Raw genomic sequence first — 17,873 nt, forward strand, 5'->3', positions numbered from 1 at the left:
AATGGGAAGAATTTAAATAAGGAAATATAGAGAACATTTATACTAGGGATGGTACTGAGGAAAGAAGGCCTGAGAGCAAAGGGTGTCAGACTGAAAAGGACATTTCTGTAACAGAGTACAAGATGGATGCGGTTCAAGTTGAGTCAGGGAGAGAAATACAGAAAAGGAATTCAGATCTGCTCAGCAGGGAAAGTGGGTTTAAAGGAGAAATGACACCACTGGGTCATGCATTCCCACATCTCTCAGTGGTTCAGAGTGAACTGGACTGCGCTGAATGTGGAACATCCTTAGTTCCACCCCACACCAGTGGCCCAATGCTAAGGTCTTCTCTGGGTCCTGCTTGAGGGGAGCAGTCTTGCCATGGTAATGTTTTAGGCATTTCAACTTTGTGGGGAGAATAATGCCTACAATGACAGTGGAGTTGACTGGTTACACTACAGCATATCCATGTCTGCAGAAAGATAATGAGAAAATAGGCAGTGAAGGAACAGCTTGAAGGTTAAACGTGAGACTCAAGAGGCCTCTTCGCAAGCTGGTGGCCTGAACCTCCTGTGGTGGAAAAGTGGATACTTGGGAGGCAACTCGGAGTGGACAGTCAGGGGTACAGGGCTCCCGAGACAGTGAGATGGGTGGCCTGACACCGGTTATGCTGAGGTCAGGCCTTGGCCAGGAAAACCTGGGAAACCTGGGACTGGCCCCTTGGAACAGGAGCATCTGGGTGGAGGGCCTTGAGAGCCCGGCTCTGCAGACACCATCCCCTCACCGCCTGCAGAGGGGCCGTGTCCTATTGAGAGTCCAGCTGGAACTCCACGTAGGGAGACATACAGTGTCTTCTTCCTCCAAGGAAAAGGGCTCCTCAGGAGCTGCCCCACCTCTCTCCTGGCTGCCTGTATAATAACCAGCGTGAAACCCTAGCATCACTCAGATGGGGGTGATAAAGGAAGAAAAGATTACTTCTTGAAGGGTTCTGCAAAATTACTCTGCATGAGCCAGCAGGAGACAGTGAAACCTCGTTAGGGACTAAAATGCTGATCAAAGGAGCAGAACATGAGAACTGGATAAACAAGAATCCACTGACTTGGGGCCTTCTATCCAGAAGAGAGATCTAATACAGTCTCCGTCATGGATCCTGTGGCCAGGATAACTCCTAGAAAAGTGAAAGGGTGATAGGCTCCACTGTACAAATGGAAATGCTTGAGCTGCCATAGCAGGTGAAGAAGGATACCACAAGAGGGCCCAGGTGACATGCCATTCACCACAGCCACCTCATGCGTGCTGGCGAGAGGTTAGCAATGTCACCACAAGGTGCTGTGATGGCTCTCTTCTGTGCGCTGGAACTGCTGGCAGGAAAGGTGGTCCATATTCCTCCACAGCCATGAATCAGGGCGATCCCCACCTCCTACTCCCCAGGAACTATCATGAGGTCCAGGACAGGGGGCAGTGAAAAGACCTGGCTGCAGGACAACAGCACAGTATTCCCTAGGGAAGACAGGCAGGTGACCAGGGAGGGTCACTGGAAGTCACTGGAAGATAAGAATGGGAAGCAGAAGGCTAAGGACAGTTTCCCCAAGTGAAAAAAATCACAATCTCCCCTTAAGTTCCCTGACCAAAGCCCATTGGCTGAAGAATGAGCTAGTCCCTCAGAGGAAGGAATCTGGCAGGAAGTGTGATGACAATGCCTCGCCCCTTTCCAAGGGAATTTATACCATTTATTTGGGGAATGAGTATAGGGGAAAATTAATCCTCAAACTTATTAGGAATGTTGGAAACAGGATCTGCATTGATACGCAGAGACCCAAAGCTTCATTACGGCTCCCCTATTAGAGCAGACTTATGGACCCAGAGAATAAATGGGGTCCTGGGTAAAGTCTCACTCTAGTGAGTCTGTTGGCTCTGGAGTTCTAACAGTGCCAGCACAGGTACTCAAGGATCTATGCAGAAGTGATGTACCTCGCAATTGGATCTTCCCACCACACTCCACTGGATAAGAGCTGCTATGATGAGAGGGCCAGTGGAGGACTCTGAGATGGTCCCCCCGGGTAAGACAGCAACTCAAAAAACAGGATGACCAAGCAGGACACAGAGCACAAGCAACAAAAGAAAAACAGATCAACTGAACAAGACTGAAAACTTTTGTGCTTCATAGGACATTATCAGGATGGTAAAAAGACAATTCACAGAATGCAAACCACGTACCTGGTGGGGGACTCGCATCTAGAATATATAAAGAACTATGGCAACCAGGTAATAAAAGACAAATTACTGAACTATAAAATGGGATGAGATATGAATAGACTTTTTCTCAGAGAAGATATATACAAGCCAACAAGCACAAGAAAAGATGCTCCACGTCCTTGGCCGTCAGGGAAATGCAAATTGAAACCACAATCAGGTGTCATCCTACACCTAGCAGAAGAGCGCTGATCGTGAGAGTCAGCGAGGATGTAGGGAAACAGAACCCCTACATTGCCAGTGGGATGTGCAATGGCACAGGTGTTCTGAAGCAGCCTGGCAGTTCTGCAAAGGGCCAAAAGTAGGAGTCACCACATGATTCACAAGTTCCACGCCTATGGAAAAAGCTAAAGAAAATTAGAGCAAGTCCCCTCAAAAACTCAAACACAAATGTTCACAGCACCATTATCATAATACTAAAAAACTGGAAGCCCCTAGATTTATTTGCAGATAAAAAGTTTCAACTCCCATCACAGAATGCTATTTGGCAAGAAAGAAATGGAGTATTGATATATGCTACAATATGACTGAGTCCTAAAAACATGCTAAGCAAATGAAGCCACACACAATGGATTATATATCGTATGATCCCATTTATATGAAATGTCCACAACATAAATCTAAAGAGACAGAGTGTAGTTCCTTGGAGAGGAGGATAATTACCGGGGGGTGGTGGGGTGCGTGGAGTCATATCTAGTTTGTGTGGGGTTTCTTTATGGGATGATGAAATGCTTAAAATTTATTTTGGTGATGGTGCACAAATCTTTGACTTCATGAAAAATGTTGAATCCTACACTTTAAGTGGGTGAATTATATGTTATAAAAACAATTATATGTTTAAAAAACAAGCAAAAATGCTGCAGCCCAATGGGATATCAGATTAGTGACATCACCAGAGGCCTAAAGGATACAAGTAGGGTTCTTGCAATATGTCCCCTTAGCGTACCACACAAGCAAGCTCAGCGAAGTCACAGCCTGATGCCTGCTGGTTCTTCAACAAAGCTGTGGTTCCCTGGAACCCTTGCTGTGTTGTTGGGAGAGTTCACTTTGCAGACCTGAAACCTCTAACCCCACAGAAGCCAGAACTGCAGGGACAGGAAGCACAAGGTTCTCCATTGGGATATTAGCGATAATAATAAAGTGGGTCACTTCTACTTTTTGCTCCTAGTCCCATGTATCCTTGGGAACTGAGCTTCATATAGAAGTCTTTAATTTAATGGATCAACGATACCCCAAAAATGGTACCCTATGTTTGCAGAGAGCTGGCTCAGCCTGATCCTTCAACTTTGTCCTCTGCAGGTCATTCCAGGGCTCTGTGAAGCTCTTCCTCTGGACAAGGGCCAGGATGTGACCCACAAAGAGGCCATGTCACAGGCTGGCCCACACCTCCACAGGGGCCCTGGGATGACGAGTTGTTGAGTGGATTTCCATCTTTTGGGATCATGCCTTCTGACTCCCCTCAGAAAAGCAGACACTCCTAGGTGAGGAATCTCTCCATGTGTGGACAGTTAAATTGTAATTTTACTTCAGGGATTGATTCTTCTTATAATTTTGTAAAGTCTCTCTTTCTCCTTTGTAATCCTCCATATTGTGAAACCTACTTTGACTTAATATAGATACTACAGTTTCTTTTTATTGCTTTTTGCATGGGATGTCTTTTTTGTATCTTTTTTACTTTAACCTAGGTATTTCATTATCTCTAGGTTTCTTCCTCTTTTCCAGATTTTTGAGGTATAATTATCAATTATCAATTATATATGATTTGACTTAATGGATCAACAATACCCCATGAAGTATACATGATACTGTGGTATAATTTGTGAAATAATTATCATATTAAAATTAACACACCCACTACCACACAGTGAACCATTTTGTGTGCATCTGTGTGAACACTTAAAAACTACTCTTAACAAATTTTAAGCAATCAATACAGAATTATAGCTATAGTCTCCATCTATACGTTAGATTTCCCAGAACAGTTTCCTCTTATAGCTGATAGCTGGGACCTTCTCATTAACCTCCCTCCATTTCCCTCCCTGCTCCCCACCCAGCTTTCTAGTTGGTTACAGCATCAGGTTAAACCCAATACCCTACTGTCATATCGTGACTAAAATTGATCATGTGGTTTGTTTTCAATCTCTTGAAAAAAATAGCAATAGCTGAATATCTGTAACATGACAAATAACAAAAAGCTATCCATGGAGACATGTTAGATCCATTCCCATTAGAACTGAGGACATGACAAATTAATCCATCACTATTTTGACTATTTGACATGGGCAAGCCAATGACAGTGGAAAAGAAAAAAGGTAGGATGCACAAAGAAAACTGGAACACATTGAAAATACATATATTTCTGAGTAAAATGCAATTAAATCAGTAACATAATAATTCTAAATTTTAAAAAATCTCAACCACTTAGAAGGACTTTCTTTCTAACTGCCAAAGCAGCAACCAGATGAGAGTTTATTCTGTTAACAAGTAAAATTGAAGTTAGATTCATTTTTCTCCACACAACTATCCAGCTGACTCAATACCACTTTCTCAAGAATCTACAGTTCCCAGACCGACTTAAAATGCTGCTTCCATGTTGTGCAACTGAGTGAGATGTGTCACACACTGTGAGGTCCCACAGCTCCTGCCTGGGCCTATTTGATATATATCTCAGCTTCTGAAAAGAGAACAAAATCTGCTAGACTGAAACATGACTATCACGACCGTGTAAATCAGTGGTGGTGAACCTATGGCACGCCTGCCGGGCAGCTCTCTGTGTCACTGAAAGCTCTAAGGTTCACCATCACTGCTCTAAGTCAATTTGTTCATTATAATGTGGTAATTCCAGTTTTCAACTCATCTTCTGCCTTTCATTTACCTTCCATTATCGGTTCCCATAAGACACGGACAGCGTGGTAATGGAACATCTGACTTTAACTCTTTAAAGAACTGTTAAGCTCTACGCAAATTCTAAGATACATTAAATATTATAAAAGAGAACTTACAATTATAACCGATGATGAAAAAAATTTTATTTTTTTGTTTTAATAAAATAAAATACAAACTTACTCTGAAGAGTATTTCTTCATTCCATTTTGGATTCAAAGACTAAAAGGTAAACACAATATAATTAATTTTAAAATGTTTTGTCATATCAAAATACAACAAAGTTCATTAAAATTGTTTTGAATAGTGATAAATCTAACCTTTTTAATGGTTTTTGTTTGCACACTTGTAAAAACGCCATTCATTGGGTCATATAGGGTCACTCTCACATAAGGATCACTGTTAAAATTTAAAAAAAAGTTTAAATGTAGCTTGGCCAAACCTTAGATTACCGAAACTATTAGAGTCATACGATTTTCCTCATTAACAATTTCTACAATTATTTCCTATATTTAAAACATCAACTACATAAGCAGAATAAGCGATTATAGTTTTACACTTTGTGAAAAAGCTTAAATATCATGTTAGCAAAACAAAGAACTAGAAGAAAAACCTTATAATCATAAGTTTAAAGACATAAGCTTTTTAGATTTTTGAAATTTTGCATTTATTTTTATGATGTCCCTTCTCTTCTAAGACTTATCTTTTAAAACCTCAGGTTGCTCCAGGTTTTCTCCTGTGCATAAACAACTCTTCCCTGCTTCCCCTCCCTTCCTCCCGCCTCTTCCCACTCCCTTTTTTTTAGGTATTGGGGATTGAACACAGGGCTTTCACATTGAGCTACCACCCCAGGCCCTTTTATTTTTATTTTGAGATAGGTTCTTGTTAAGTCACTAAGTTGTCTGGGTTGGGCTCAAATTTGTGATCCTCCTGCCTCGGCCTCCTAGAGTGCTAGGATTATAGGCAGGTGCCACCCTGCAGGCCATAAACTCTTTTTATAAAAGCAAGTGACTTACAGTTAAAAATAATTTTGTGCAACATAACTCCATCTAAAAGAAGACATGAAGAAGAAAGATCCTGAGATATACAGGTTTGGATGCTTTTCTTGCCCATGGTACACTGATGCCCATTTCTCCTGGGCATTTCAAATACCCATCAGTCCCTACCATCCTCTCTAAGCCAACCCACCAAGTGCCAGCCCTCATTTCTCCTACTACCTTTACTTTCTACTTTAACCAACAAAAATCAGAGCCATTGGATGCCCCTAAATCCCAGTGTGGATCAGAACACCCGTCCTTTGTGCTCCTGCAGTGCTCAGGTTCTCCTCTGGTCTGTGGCCAGGCCCCCTTGTCCAGCACAGAATGCTCACCTCTGGGGCTTGGCCTCAGCAGCCCTTCAGCTTTCCTAGGTCTTGAACTGTTTCGAAACCCCTTCTCCCTTGACTCCTGCCTTGCTCCTCTAGCAAAGCAGGACAATACCCTTCTTCCCTTCTCAAATTTACAAGAGAATATACTCTGTAACAGGAAAGCTGCATAGCAACTACTCCAACCCAGGCCTTACAGGAAACAGGTCACCCCGTCAGCTCTCTGCATCTCAATAGGCTGTGTCCTTTCCCCTCATTGTGCGGGTCACACAGCGGAGGTGGAAGAGCTGGGGCCGTGCTCTTACCCACAGCTCACTTTCCTTTCCTCATTTCCAAACCCAGCGGTCTGGCTTGTCCCTCAGACCCATTCCTCTGAAAATGCTCTTGAATAGTCACCAATCTTGCTACAGCAACCAACATGTTGCAGGCATCTGCTTTCTTGGTTCTCTATGTTTGACACTACTGGCCATTTTCTTTGAAATACTCCTCTACTTAGCTTTCATAACACGACTCCTCCCGCCCCTCCCTCCATTCTAACTCCTCAGACGCCTCTTCTTCCAGCGCCTGGGCACTCACTGACTCCCTCAGAACTGCCCTGCCCCTGTTCTCCAATCTCCCTCTCCAGTCCCATCCATGTTTTTACAACTAACCACACACCACCAAACATGAATATACAATGGAAATATCTGTCATTATCCAACCTCCCAGCTAGACATTTTCAGTTGGAGAGCCCACAGACGTTAAGACCTCTTCTGTGTCCAACTGGCTTTTTAAAAACACTACTGTTGACTCCTGAGAGTTCTTTACATATTATGGATTAAAGGCCTTTGTGAGATATATATTTATCTTTATTGAGAAAACCATGTAACATGAGTGCTATCCTCTAGATTTTTAAGTGTAAAACACAGTATAGTCAACTACAGGTGCAACAGATCTCTAGAGTTTATTCATCTTGCTTGACTAAAACTTTACATCACTGCATGAATATAACCTCCATTTCTACTTTTCCCCTAGACCATTCTTTGACTCAATGAATTTGATTTAGATACTTGACATAAATTATACAGTATTTGTCTCTCTGTGACTGTCTTCTTGTATGATGCAAGGTTCATGCATGTTGTCCCATGTAGCAGAGTCTCCTCTTTTAAGGATGAATAGAATCCCATTTTATGCAGACAAACTTTATCTACCATCTGTTTATGGCCATTCATGTTGTTTCCAGATATACATTTGAAAATATATCCTCTAATCTGGGGTTTACTGTTAACTGTGTCTTTCAATGAAAATAAGTTTTAAATTATGATGCAGTTCATTTTAACATTTACAAATTTTTTATAGTTCATGCCCTTACGGTAGTATTTAAGAAATTTTGTACAACCCAGGAGAGTAAAGGTTTTCTTCTATGGGTTCTTCTAGAAGTTTTATAGTTTTGGATCTTACTTTCTCTGTGATATATGATATAGGAAAAGACTTGCTTCATTCCACCTAGATCAGCCATGCCAGTACCATCTACTAAAAAGACTACTAGTTAAAAAAAAAAAAAAGACTACTAGTTTTCCTCTTCAATGACCTTAGAATTTGCATCAGTCAGCTTCTCATTGCTGGAAGATACACAACTTCAAGAAGGTAGGGTATATTTTTGCCCACAGCTCCAGAAGGTTCAGTCCGTTGTCAGCTGGCTCCAAAGAAAGAATGGCACGGTAAAAGCGCATGGTGAAGAACAGCTGCTCGCCTCATGGTAGCTGGAAGCAGAGCAGGGAACAGCACCAGAGGTATTCCAAGGTCACACCTCCATGACCCACCAAGACATACCCAGAAGTGTGCGTTACTAATCGCCTGGGCCATTCTCAAACCAGTAAAGTTGGCCAGCCAGCTTAAGTGTCACAGCATTTTACCCGAAAAGCCACTGACCACATATATGTGTGTGCATGTGTGTGTATTCATATATACCTTTTTCCACACTATTGGTGCAAATGCTGTCTGTCTTGATTAGTACAGCTGTTCAAGTCTTAAAATTAAGGGTAAGTCTTCCAATCTTGCTCTTTTTTAAAATTGTTCTGGTTATTCTATGCACCTTGACTTTACAAACAAATATTTCAATAAGCCAGTAATTTTTTAATGAAACTCCAATTTTTATTTCACTTACACTTCTGCACTAAGTAGCCACACTGCACACATTGTGGTTCTTCACACCAGAGATGTCACAGCCATTCTATTTATTCCTCCCCACCCTGTACGGGGATCGAACTCAGGACTTTGCACTTGCTAGGCAGGCACAACATCACTGAGCCAAATCCTTGGCCCAATATACTGTTTTTCTTTATACCAGGCTTACAACAGTATGACTAATGTATCTGTTTATTCTTAGTATTTATCCTGTTTCATGTTTTTGATAACATAAATTTAAGTATTTCATCAACTTTGGGAAAAATTAGGCTATTATTATTTTTTTTTTCTTTTTGGTGCCAGGGATTGAACTCAGGACCTTGTGCTTGCAAGGCAGGTGGCAGAACCACTGAGCTAAATCCCTGGCCCTACGTTATTAATTCTTTAACAAAAAGTTTTGCCTCATTCTTTACCTCTCCTCTCCTTCTGGGAGTCATATATGTATTAGATACTTTGATTTTATCTAACAAACATTCAAGGCTCTATTTAACTTCTTTTCTTTTTTTTTTTTTTTTTTCCCTTGGTGCTAGGGATTGAACTTATTGGCCTCACATACACTAAGCATGTGCTCTAATACTGAGCTATGTTCCCAACCCAACCCCTACCCCAGCCCTTTTAAAATTTTTTTTTTTTTTTTTTGGTACCGGGGCTTGAAGTTGGAACCCTGCACTTGCAAGGCAGGCAGATGAACCACTGAGTCAAATCTCTGGCCCTTAAAACATTTTTTATTTGGAAACAGGATCTCACTAAGTCATTGGCCTTTAATTTGAGAACTTCCTGCCTCCACTTCCCAGTGTGCTGAGATTACAGCTCAGCCCTGTTCTTTCTACCTCCATTTTCTGTTATCTTTTAACTGGGTGATAATTTCTATTGATCCACCTTTAAATTCAGTTAAACTTTCTTCTTTATTTTCATTCTGCTATTAAATCCATCCAAGAATTTTTATTTCAAAAATATTTCTCAGGGCCAGGGATTTAGCTCAGTGGCATTGTGCCTGTCTTGCAAGTGCAAGGTCCTGAATTCAATCCCTGGTACCCCACCCTTCCTCCCCCCAAATATTGAGTTCTGGAATTTTCATTTTTTATGGTTTGTTTCATTTCTGAAATTTCCTACCTTTGATTTATTGTGACCATATTTTAATTTCTCTACTGATAAAAGTGCTCCATTTCCCTGGTTCTTTAAAGACCAGGTAATTTCATATCCTATCCCAGAAGTTACACATGTGACACTGTAAGGACACAGGACTCTGCCATTTTCTTCTGCTGCGTCTTGATTTTCTTATCTATTACAGGTCTGGAGGGGCTCTGAGCCCTCTGTCCTGGGGAAGTGGCCTTTGTTCAGTATTCTGATGGAGCTGAGCTCCAAGCCCTGCTACCCCTCCCAGCTTCTTCCCAGCTGTCCTGCTGTCTCAAGACAGAGGCTGTGGATTCTCGCACTTGTACGGGTTCTGATTCCACCAGCCTCAGACTAATTCTCAAAATTGGAAACTCACCCAACACAACGACTTTCTTCCAAATCTGAAGCCCACCAGAATTTGCCCACCAGGGTCACCTCCATTGTGTTCTGGCAACACTTTCTGTATTATATCCACAATTTATAGCTGTTATCTGCTAAATGATTAGCCTGTTCAAATTTTATGAATTTCTGGAGGCAGAACTAAATAATACATCTTATAATTTCCACCCTGATTTGTGTGTTTGCCTATTTTCACAAATGCAGTAATTCATGTATCAAGAGACTTAGAAAACTGCTGGTTAGAAATATTTGTTACAGCTTGTATCTAGATGTCCCCCCAGAGCCTCACACTCCGAAGTGGGACTTTTAGGAGGTGACTGGGTCATGGGTATATGATGCTGGATTAGTCCACTGATGGGTTTAACCTGGCTGTGATGCTGAGGTGAGGCCTGGCAGGAGGAGATGGGTCACTAGGGCATTTGTATCATCTTTCCTCCCTTGAGTGTTCTGCTTCCTGCCTACAGGTGTCGGGTGTTTTGTCCCATCAATGAGAAAGTGACCAAGGTGTTATTATTCTACTTTGTATAGAGATTTAACCAGTAATATTTGATTTTTCAATTAAGGCTTAGAAACAATTAGTTAATAAGTGCAAGGTTTAAAAATTTCAACACAACTGCTTTACTTACCTAGATCCCAAGATATCTTTCTTGGCAAGGCCTATTCCAGCTATAACTTTCACCCTCACAATTTGTGAATTTTCCTAAAATACAAAATTTATATTTTACTGTTACATATTTGTAGCTTAACTTTACTAAAGCTATAAGATATATGATTGCTATACATTTGCTATACTTAGGTTAAAATTCCTCAGAAGGTTCTTACACTAATAATTGTGATGAAGAACAACACCCAGTCAGAACTGCTAGATTGAGGAGGGCAGTGGTTCTCAAAGTGCAATCTCTGAAGCAGCAGTGTGACCATCACATGGGAATGTTTTCACATGCAAACAATCACACAAGTGTCAAACACATAACAAACAGACAAACAACAGGACATAGAAGAGTACACAGCATACAATTCCATTCATATGCAGTTCCAGAACAGCTCCCTGGATGCTGGACCAGAAGAGGGCTGGAGGGAGTGCTCTGGAGTAACACAGGATCTACATTTTAACAGGCAGCTGGCTGTAAGTGTTGTCAAAAATCACCAAGTTACACACTTCACTGTTGGCAAATTTCATTCCTCACCCAACCTCCCCAAAGAAAGAAGCCAAAAAATAGTCATTTTCAAAAGACAGAAAAAGTTTATTACCAGCACTCAGTAAAAGAAATTCTAAAGGATGTGATTTCAAGCAGAAATAATGTAATTCCAGAAAGCCAGAGATGAACATCAAGTATAAAAACAGTAACAACAATGTCGATGCTGTGTGTGTCCATTCACATTAATTCCCTTCTATTTGGGATCTAATTCCAAATATTCACATGGCCGCCAGCCATGGCCGACCTCTCCTCTCTCCTGGACACCACGCCCGTGTCCACCATGCTGTCACCTTTGTGCTCTCCAGTCCACACCGGTGCATGCAGCTCTTCATACCTGCATGGCTCTCAGCCTTCCTCCTCCCCAGCTGCCTGCCTTCTTCCACCCTCAGCTCTCGTTGGAACATGACTTCCTCACCCTTTCCCATGCCCTCTGTTGACTCATCAGACAAGATTAACTTTCTCTGTTATATGCTTATATCTCTCACTTCTTTTCCCTCATAAGTTTCACAAATCATTGATACACGATTATTTACTGTCTCTCTCTCCCTTTAGGCTAAACTTTGGTAAAATCTGTTGTCCATCACTATAACCTCATGCACTGACCACACAGTAAGTTTTTTTGTTTGTTTGTTTTTTTGAGACAGGGTCTCACTATGTAGTTGAGACTGACTTGGAACTCACTATGTAGCCCAGGTTGGTCTTGAACTCATAGCGATCCTCCTGTCTCAGCCTCCCGAGTGCTGGGATTGCCACCAAGCCCAGGATAAAGAAGTTTCCTATTTTTTTTTGTACTGGGGATCCAACTCGGGTCCCTGTCCTTGCAAGGCAGACAGCAGAGCCACTGAGCTAAATCCCTGGCCCGTAAGTGTTCAACAAATATTTGTTAAACAAATACAGAATTCAACTATCTCAGAGACCGCCCACCCCACCGATTAAATGCAACCAAAGACAGATGTGGAAATGGCAGTTTAAGATTACAAGTCAACAAGGCACATGTTCTATTACTCATCTTCCCAAGAAAGTGTCCTTCTGCTACATTATTTTATATGGCCATCAATTTGCAGCAGGAAAGTGCAAAGACCAAGTTTTCAGTGCTAAAGAGATCTGGGTTTCAATCCCAGATCTGTTATTTATTGAGAGGGTCCAGAAGAAAACTAGGATCTCAGATTTCTAGTCTGACAGTGGGGATAAGACTCCCTATTTCCAAGATTGTTGTGAAGGCGCCTAACCTGGTGCCTGGCATGCAGCAAGTATTCAATTATAGGCAACTGTGCAGGAGCAGGTCCACTCCTTTTCCTAGGAGGAGGGCATTTTCACTAAAGCACCTTCATGTCCCATCACGACTGTTCTCATTGCTGTCTTTGGTGTCCCAACACTATCTACACACCACGAGTTATAATAATGGGCTAAAGGAATATATTTTCCTCAGACCTTCAGAAAAGTCTGACTAAAACCCTTTTTGCTGGTGCAGTGCCCTGCTCTTTGTGTTTATCTCCAGACCTCTCCGTTCATTTATCTTTTTCAAACTTTGATAGGATTGGCAGGGGAGCCAGGATCAATAGAAGCTTTAAGGAGGAAGACGTTGGTAAGATTGGCTGCCACAGAATTCAGCAGAATGGTGGGTTTAGCAATTCAAGTCAGCAATCTGACTTCAAGGTTTGGTGCTAGAGCACAGAGCCATAATAAATCAAATAGCACATATATTCAAAGGTCCTTACATGCCTCTGAGTGCTGCAGGCGATTTCTAACACTGCAAATTGTGAGCAGATGGAAAGAATCAGCTCATTTAAATATCCTATAACATGTGTCAGCACATGTTAAATAATTATGCAAGATCACCAAATAAAGGACAGGGCCAGAATTCCAACAAAGGCAGGTCCCATTTTCTATACCAGCCAAGTGATCATACATGACGTTCCTTTTGGCTCCAAGCCTCTATTCCTGGGTGACGTATGAATCCCTAATAGTTGACTGTTAAAACTTACAGTCCCCTCTGCATCTTCTCCTTTCCTGTGCACAGAAGCAGATGGCAGGCCCACCACAGGCAGGGCTTGTGGGCAGGGGTGTTTCTGGGAGCTGCGTGTTCTCCATGTCCACAGCACAGGTACTGGGACAGGTGTGAGAAGCCATGTGGACAGGCCAGTAGGTTGCCCGCTGTGGGAGGGTGCTAGAAATGCAAGTGCAGTGCTCTCACTGGCACCCATGTACCAGGGAGCTGAGAGCAGGATGCGGAAGAGACAGACATACCTGCATGGCTGGAAATAAGTTACAATGAACATGTAAGTAAATGAGCTGAACAAGGAAATACATTAAGGATAATGAAAGCCAGGTGTTTCACTGTGACAGACTGTACCTAAGGCCGGAAAGGAACACTCAGGTGTTGGAGTTGAACGGAGAAATCAGAATGAATTCCTGGTTTTTAGGAGCACGTAGACAGGCTGTATAGAAATAGTTAATCACTGTCTTCAGACAGATCTGGGCAGGAAAAAGTAAGAGCCTGAGTTATCTCCTACCAAAGTAATGTGTTAAAGGAAGCAACACTCTTACTAGTTTTATAAGGACCTGGGAATCTCCTTAAAGGATCTCCCCTGTCATCTGGGACAATTTGTGCTAAAAATATTTAACAACAGTGATAGACTATAGCCCACCAACTAAAGTGAGATTTCACAGGACTATGTTGATATAAATGAATAAATGGAAAGGGAAACTTCTTATATTGGATGCCAACTAATCAGAATGGAAATAAGAAGTGGTGGTGTTTGATTCAGATGGAATTCATAAATAAATGATAAAACTAAGGATGAAGATTTGATAAGGAATTGGATATTGACATAATCTCAGAATATGTCCCTATAAAATATTAATCAATGAAAAATAGAAAAGTGCTCACACTATGTGCAAGAAAGCTGGCAGACCCCAGAAGGCCAAGTGCCAAAGGTTATCATGGACAGTGACAGCATGAGCCAACATCGTGTAACCTGATACGACACTGAGAGGAGCACAGCTCTGCCTCTGACTGCTGCGAGGAAAGCCCGACCATCATCTGCTCACTGGAAGCAGGACTCAGACTGAGATGAGGAATCCTGTGAGGCACACAGCCTGTACTCATTCAAATTCTTGTCCAGGACAAGCAGGCAGGGAACCACGCAGGTTAGGAAAGACTATGAAGGTAAATGAAACATTATGTTCCTAGATGGGATCTTGGACCAAAGAGGAAGAAGGGAAATTATTAGAGCAGCCATCAAGTCTGAATGGCATCTGTGCATGATAGTGATAGTGTCACTGTTTCCTGCCTGGCAAGCACAAGGTCCTGAGTTCAAATCCTAGTACTGAAAAAAAAAAAAGTTCTCATTCTAGAAAAGTACACGTTAGAATATTTAGAGATGATGAGGCACTGTGTCTGCAAATTATCCTCAAATGGATTAATAAAAAAAACTACTGAAGGGCCAGGGATTTAGCTCAGCGGTTCGGTGGCCTGCCTTGCAAGCGCAAGGACCCGAGTTCAATCCCCGGTAACAAACTACTGAAAATAGCAAAAAACAAAAAACATGTCACAATTATGGTGAGATGTCATCCCGTGGGGAATCTGCATGGAGAATGTGAAGTTCTGAGGGCCGCGGCTTTGAAATAATTCAAAAAAATTATTAAAAATAAACTATATTTGTTCACTTGCTCGATAAAATTCTTTAGAGTAACCCTTGGATTAAAAAGTTGCAAGAAAGCAGCAGAGGCAAAAACAATGTATGAAAGGTCGGGACAGACTATTGCGCTTAAACTGTGCCTCCTCTTGCACAGAACATTGTTCCTGGGTCCTGCTGATGCCAGGGTGGGCCCAGAAGGGTCCGATTCGGCCTGCTTATCTGCCCTGTGCTTATGCCGGGCTGCAGCGGTGGTCCCCACAGGCACCACTCCTCTCTGTGTGCAACTGTGTTCCCAAATGGGCAGCAGGGACTCAGCTCTTTTCCTTGTTATTTCCTTTCTTCTTTGTCTTGCTTTAGCCAGGCTTCAGCTTCAGGAAACAGAAATCACTCTGGATGTTTTAAGAAGAAAAAAAGTTAATGCAGGAATTAGGTGCTCACAAAATTGTTAGGAGAGCTGGGAGTAGGCTTTAGGCTGGATGAGTGGGGAACTGGAAAATGACATAAAGGCTGCCATCTAGGAGGCCACCGCCTCAGTCCTAGCCAGACAGATGGAGAATCTGGAACCCTGACCAGAACTGTGTCTTTCAGTGGGGCTACCACCACCAAGCCTGAGTCTTCCTTCCAGTGCCCCTAAACAAGGCACTAGCAGAAAAATTCAAAGTCTACATGACTACGCTTGCTATCAGAAAAAGGCAAAGAAACAAGTAACTCCACTCCCACCTCCAAAATCCCCAACAGGTGCCTGAGCTGGGGAGCCTATTTCACACAGAAAACAATCACGGCACAGTGGGAAACACAGTACTTACTGCCTTCCAGCCTCTGCGCACCTGGAAGGACCACAGGAAGAAGGCTGAGCTCCAGTTCTTGGGCACATTCCTCCCCAGGGATCTGAGTCATCCTCTACTGTTAACCCAAGCAACCGAACAAATTAGGTATGAATTGGCTTACACTTCCTTCCTAATGCTTTAACATCAAAATTCTGCATACCGTGTCACATATTTAAAGACAAATGTGGAGGCAAAGCTAAAACTCACAGAAAGTGGGAGAGAGGAATTATGATATACATTTCAGTACACTTTCATTGTCGGATGTTCACACAGCGGGATCTAAGGTTATGCTTAATTCTCTGTTCTGTCCTGTTTCTTGTCATTTTTCTCTGTGGTTTAGTTTCAATTTTGTAAGAATCACCTCCTTTCAAGGTTATGTAAAAAGCTACTTTACTTTTATTCGACAGCAGAAGGCTGCCTATTCCCACAGAAGTCTGTGAGTTTTATAAGTGAAATACTTGAAATTTTTTTAAGGGGTGTGTGTGGGAGGGTTTTCCAAGCTCTCTTTTACTTTTTTATAGACCAGAAAATAAATGGCAAATGATGCCACGAGATGGCACCCCACCCGAAAACAAGTGGTTTTTGTCTTTTACACCAGATAGTGCAGTCCTCACACCCAAGCCTGTCTTTTTTCTCTGTATCTTTGGTACCTGGCAGGAAGCCGGATACAGAGGGTGAAGAGGTGCGCTGAAAAGGCTTCACCGTCATGATCCTTGTCTTCCTAGCTCACTCTCCCTTCATGTGGACAAAGTAGACACAGGGAGACTTGAAGTCACAGAATTCACGGCCAGACCCATCCTGTGAATAGGCCCCATGCCATGCGGCTTCCCAGAAGTGCAAACCGGCAGTGAGAACAGGAAATCCTTGTTTCAGCGGAGGAGCTGTGGCCCTGTTGCTACTGGACTAACTGCCACAGTCTGTTTTAGTTCAGCGGGGCGGGGGTGGGGGGTGGAAGAGATTAACTGAGAGCACAGGTCCCGCAGGAGACAGAGAAGGCAGACTGCTGAGGGCAGTATTTGGTTTGTGATCCGATGGCTCTGCAGGAGGTGGGTGAGAAACCCGGGAAGCCAGCTGGAAAGGGGAGGCGGGGCTGAGGGCAAGCCTGAACTTCAGCGCGGCCCTAGCTGTGGCTCACAGGAGGAAGCCGCCCTGGGCGCAGTGCTGAAGCATCCCGCTCTGGTCTCTCTCACAGAAAAAGGCCTCGGTGAGGAAAGCACCTTTAACCACAACTTCTGCACAGCTGTGTCTGAGGGACCCCATGCTGCCATCACCTGCCATCACCTCTTTATCTAGAAATAACTAAGAAATTAAATTCTTTATTTTAAACCAATGTACAAAAACACAAAACTATGCATTGCTGGTGTACTCTGTGCTCGTTCCATACACGTGCGCACTGCCAATGTTTACACCAGGATAAACACACCCAACCGTTCATCCTTCACGGTGCAAACGTGCACACTCCTCCTGCACCCCACAGCACCCAGGCCTCCTACTGTGTGCGCCGCCCAACCCGCGACCCTGCAGGAGCCAAGCCCCGGACCACAGGCGGGAGGCCTCCCCGCACCAGACAGGCAATGGGGCCAAACCCAACAGCATCTCCCGTGTGGAAGCCCGGGGAAACTGCCACCTGGACGCCGTGGACCGCGAGGCTGGAGAGAAGCTACGGGGACCCCGAGCCCTGGGCACCGCCCTCGGGACAGCGACTCCGGGCTCGCGGAGTGGCCACGCCGGGACGGCTTTGCCTGCTCAGGGCGCCCGCCAGGGGGCGGCAGCTGGGACCCGTTTGGCTCCTGACTGACTCCCAGGCGTCCAGCTGAGGAGACCCCGACCCCGGAAAGCAGAGTCCCCGCATCAGACCAGGGCCCCGCCCGCCCTCCGGGGAACGGAACCCGCGCCGACCCACCTCGTCCTCGGGGAGCCCCAGTACGGCCGCCGCGCCGGGTTCCATGTTCGCTGTCCGGAGCCGGGGTGGGGAGGGGTGGGAGGAAGAAGCTGAGGAGGAGGAAGAAGAGGCCGAGGAGGAAGAGGAGGAGGAAGAGGAGGAGGA

General features: G+C 43.6%; 1 protein-coding gene across 5 annotated transcripts in view; it reads right to left on the reverse strand.

Annotated features, from left to right (window-relative positions):
* Nedd4 (NEDD4 E3 ubiquitin protein ligase) overlaps positions 1–17,853 on the reverse strand; it is a 94,309-nt gene extending 76,456 nt beyond the window's left edge. For 3 of the 5 annotated variants that reach the window (XM_010609038.2, XM_010609036.2, XM_010609035.2), the window contains exons 1-4: positions 17,730–17,853; positions 10,786–10,859; positions 5,436–5,514; positions 5,299–5,337 (exon numbers count right to left, since the gene is read on the reverse strand). In XM_010609038.2, coding sequence (XP_010607340.1) covers positions 5,299–5,337; positions 5,436–5,514; positions 10,786–10,859; positions 17,730–17,774 — 237 coding nt within the window. In that variant the 5' untranslated portion in view covers positions 17,775–17,853. Of the gene's footprint in view, positions 1–5,298; positions 5,338–5,435; positions 5,515–8,048; positions 8,782–10,785; positions 10,860–15,805; positions 15,893–17,729 lie in introns of those variants that run through there. The other 2 variants (XM_010609039.2, XM_033765270.1) reach the window with 2 other exon arrangements.
* Between the last annotated feature and the right edge of the window lie 20 nt (positions 17,854–17,873).

The sequence above is a fragment of the Fukomys damarensis genome, unplaced genomic scaffold (genome assembly GCF_012274545.1).
Source record: "Fukomys damarensis isolate Sample0158 unplaced genomic scaffold, DMR_v1.0_HiC HiC_scaffold_17, whole genome shotgun sequence".
In the NCBI taxonomy this organism is placed as follows: domain Eukaryota; kingdom Metazoa; phylum Chordata; class Mammalia; order Rodentia; family Bathyergidae; genus Fukomys; species Fukomys damarensis.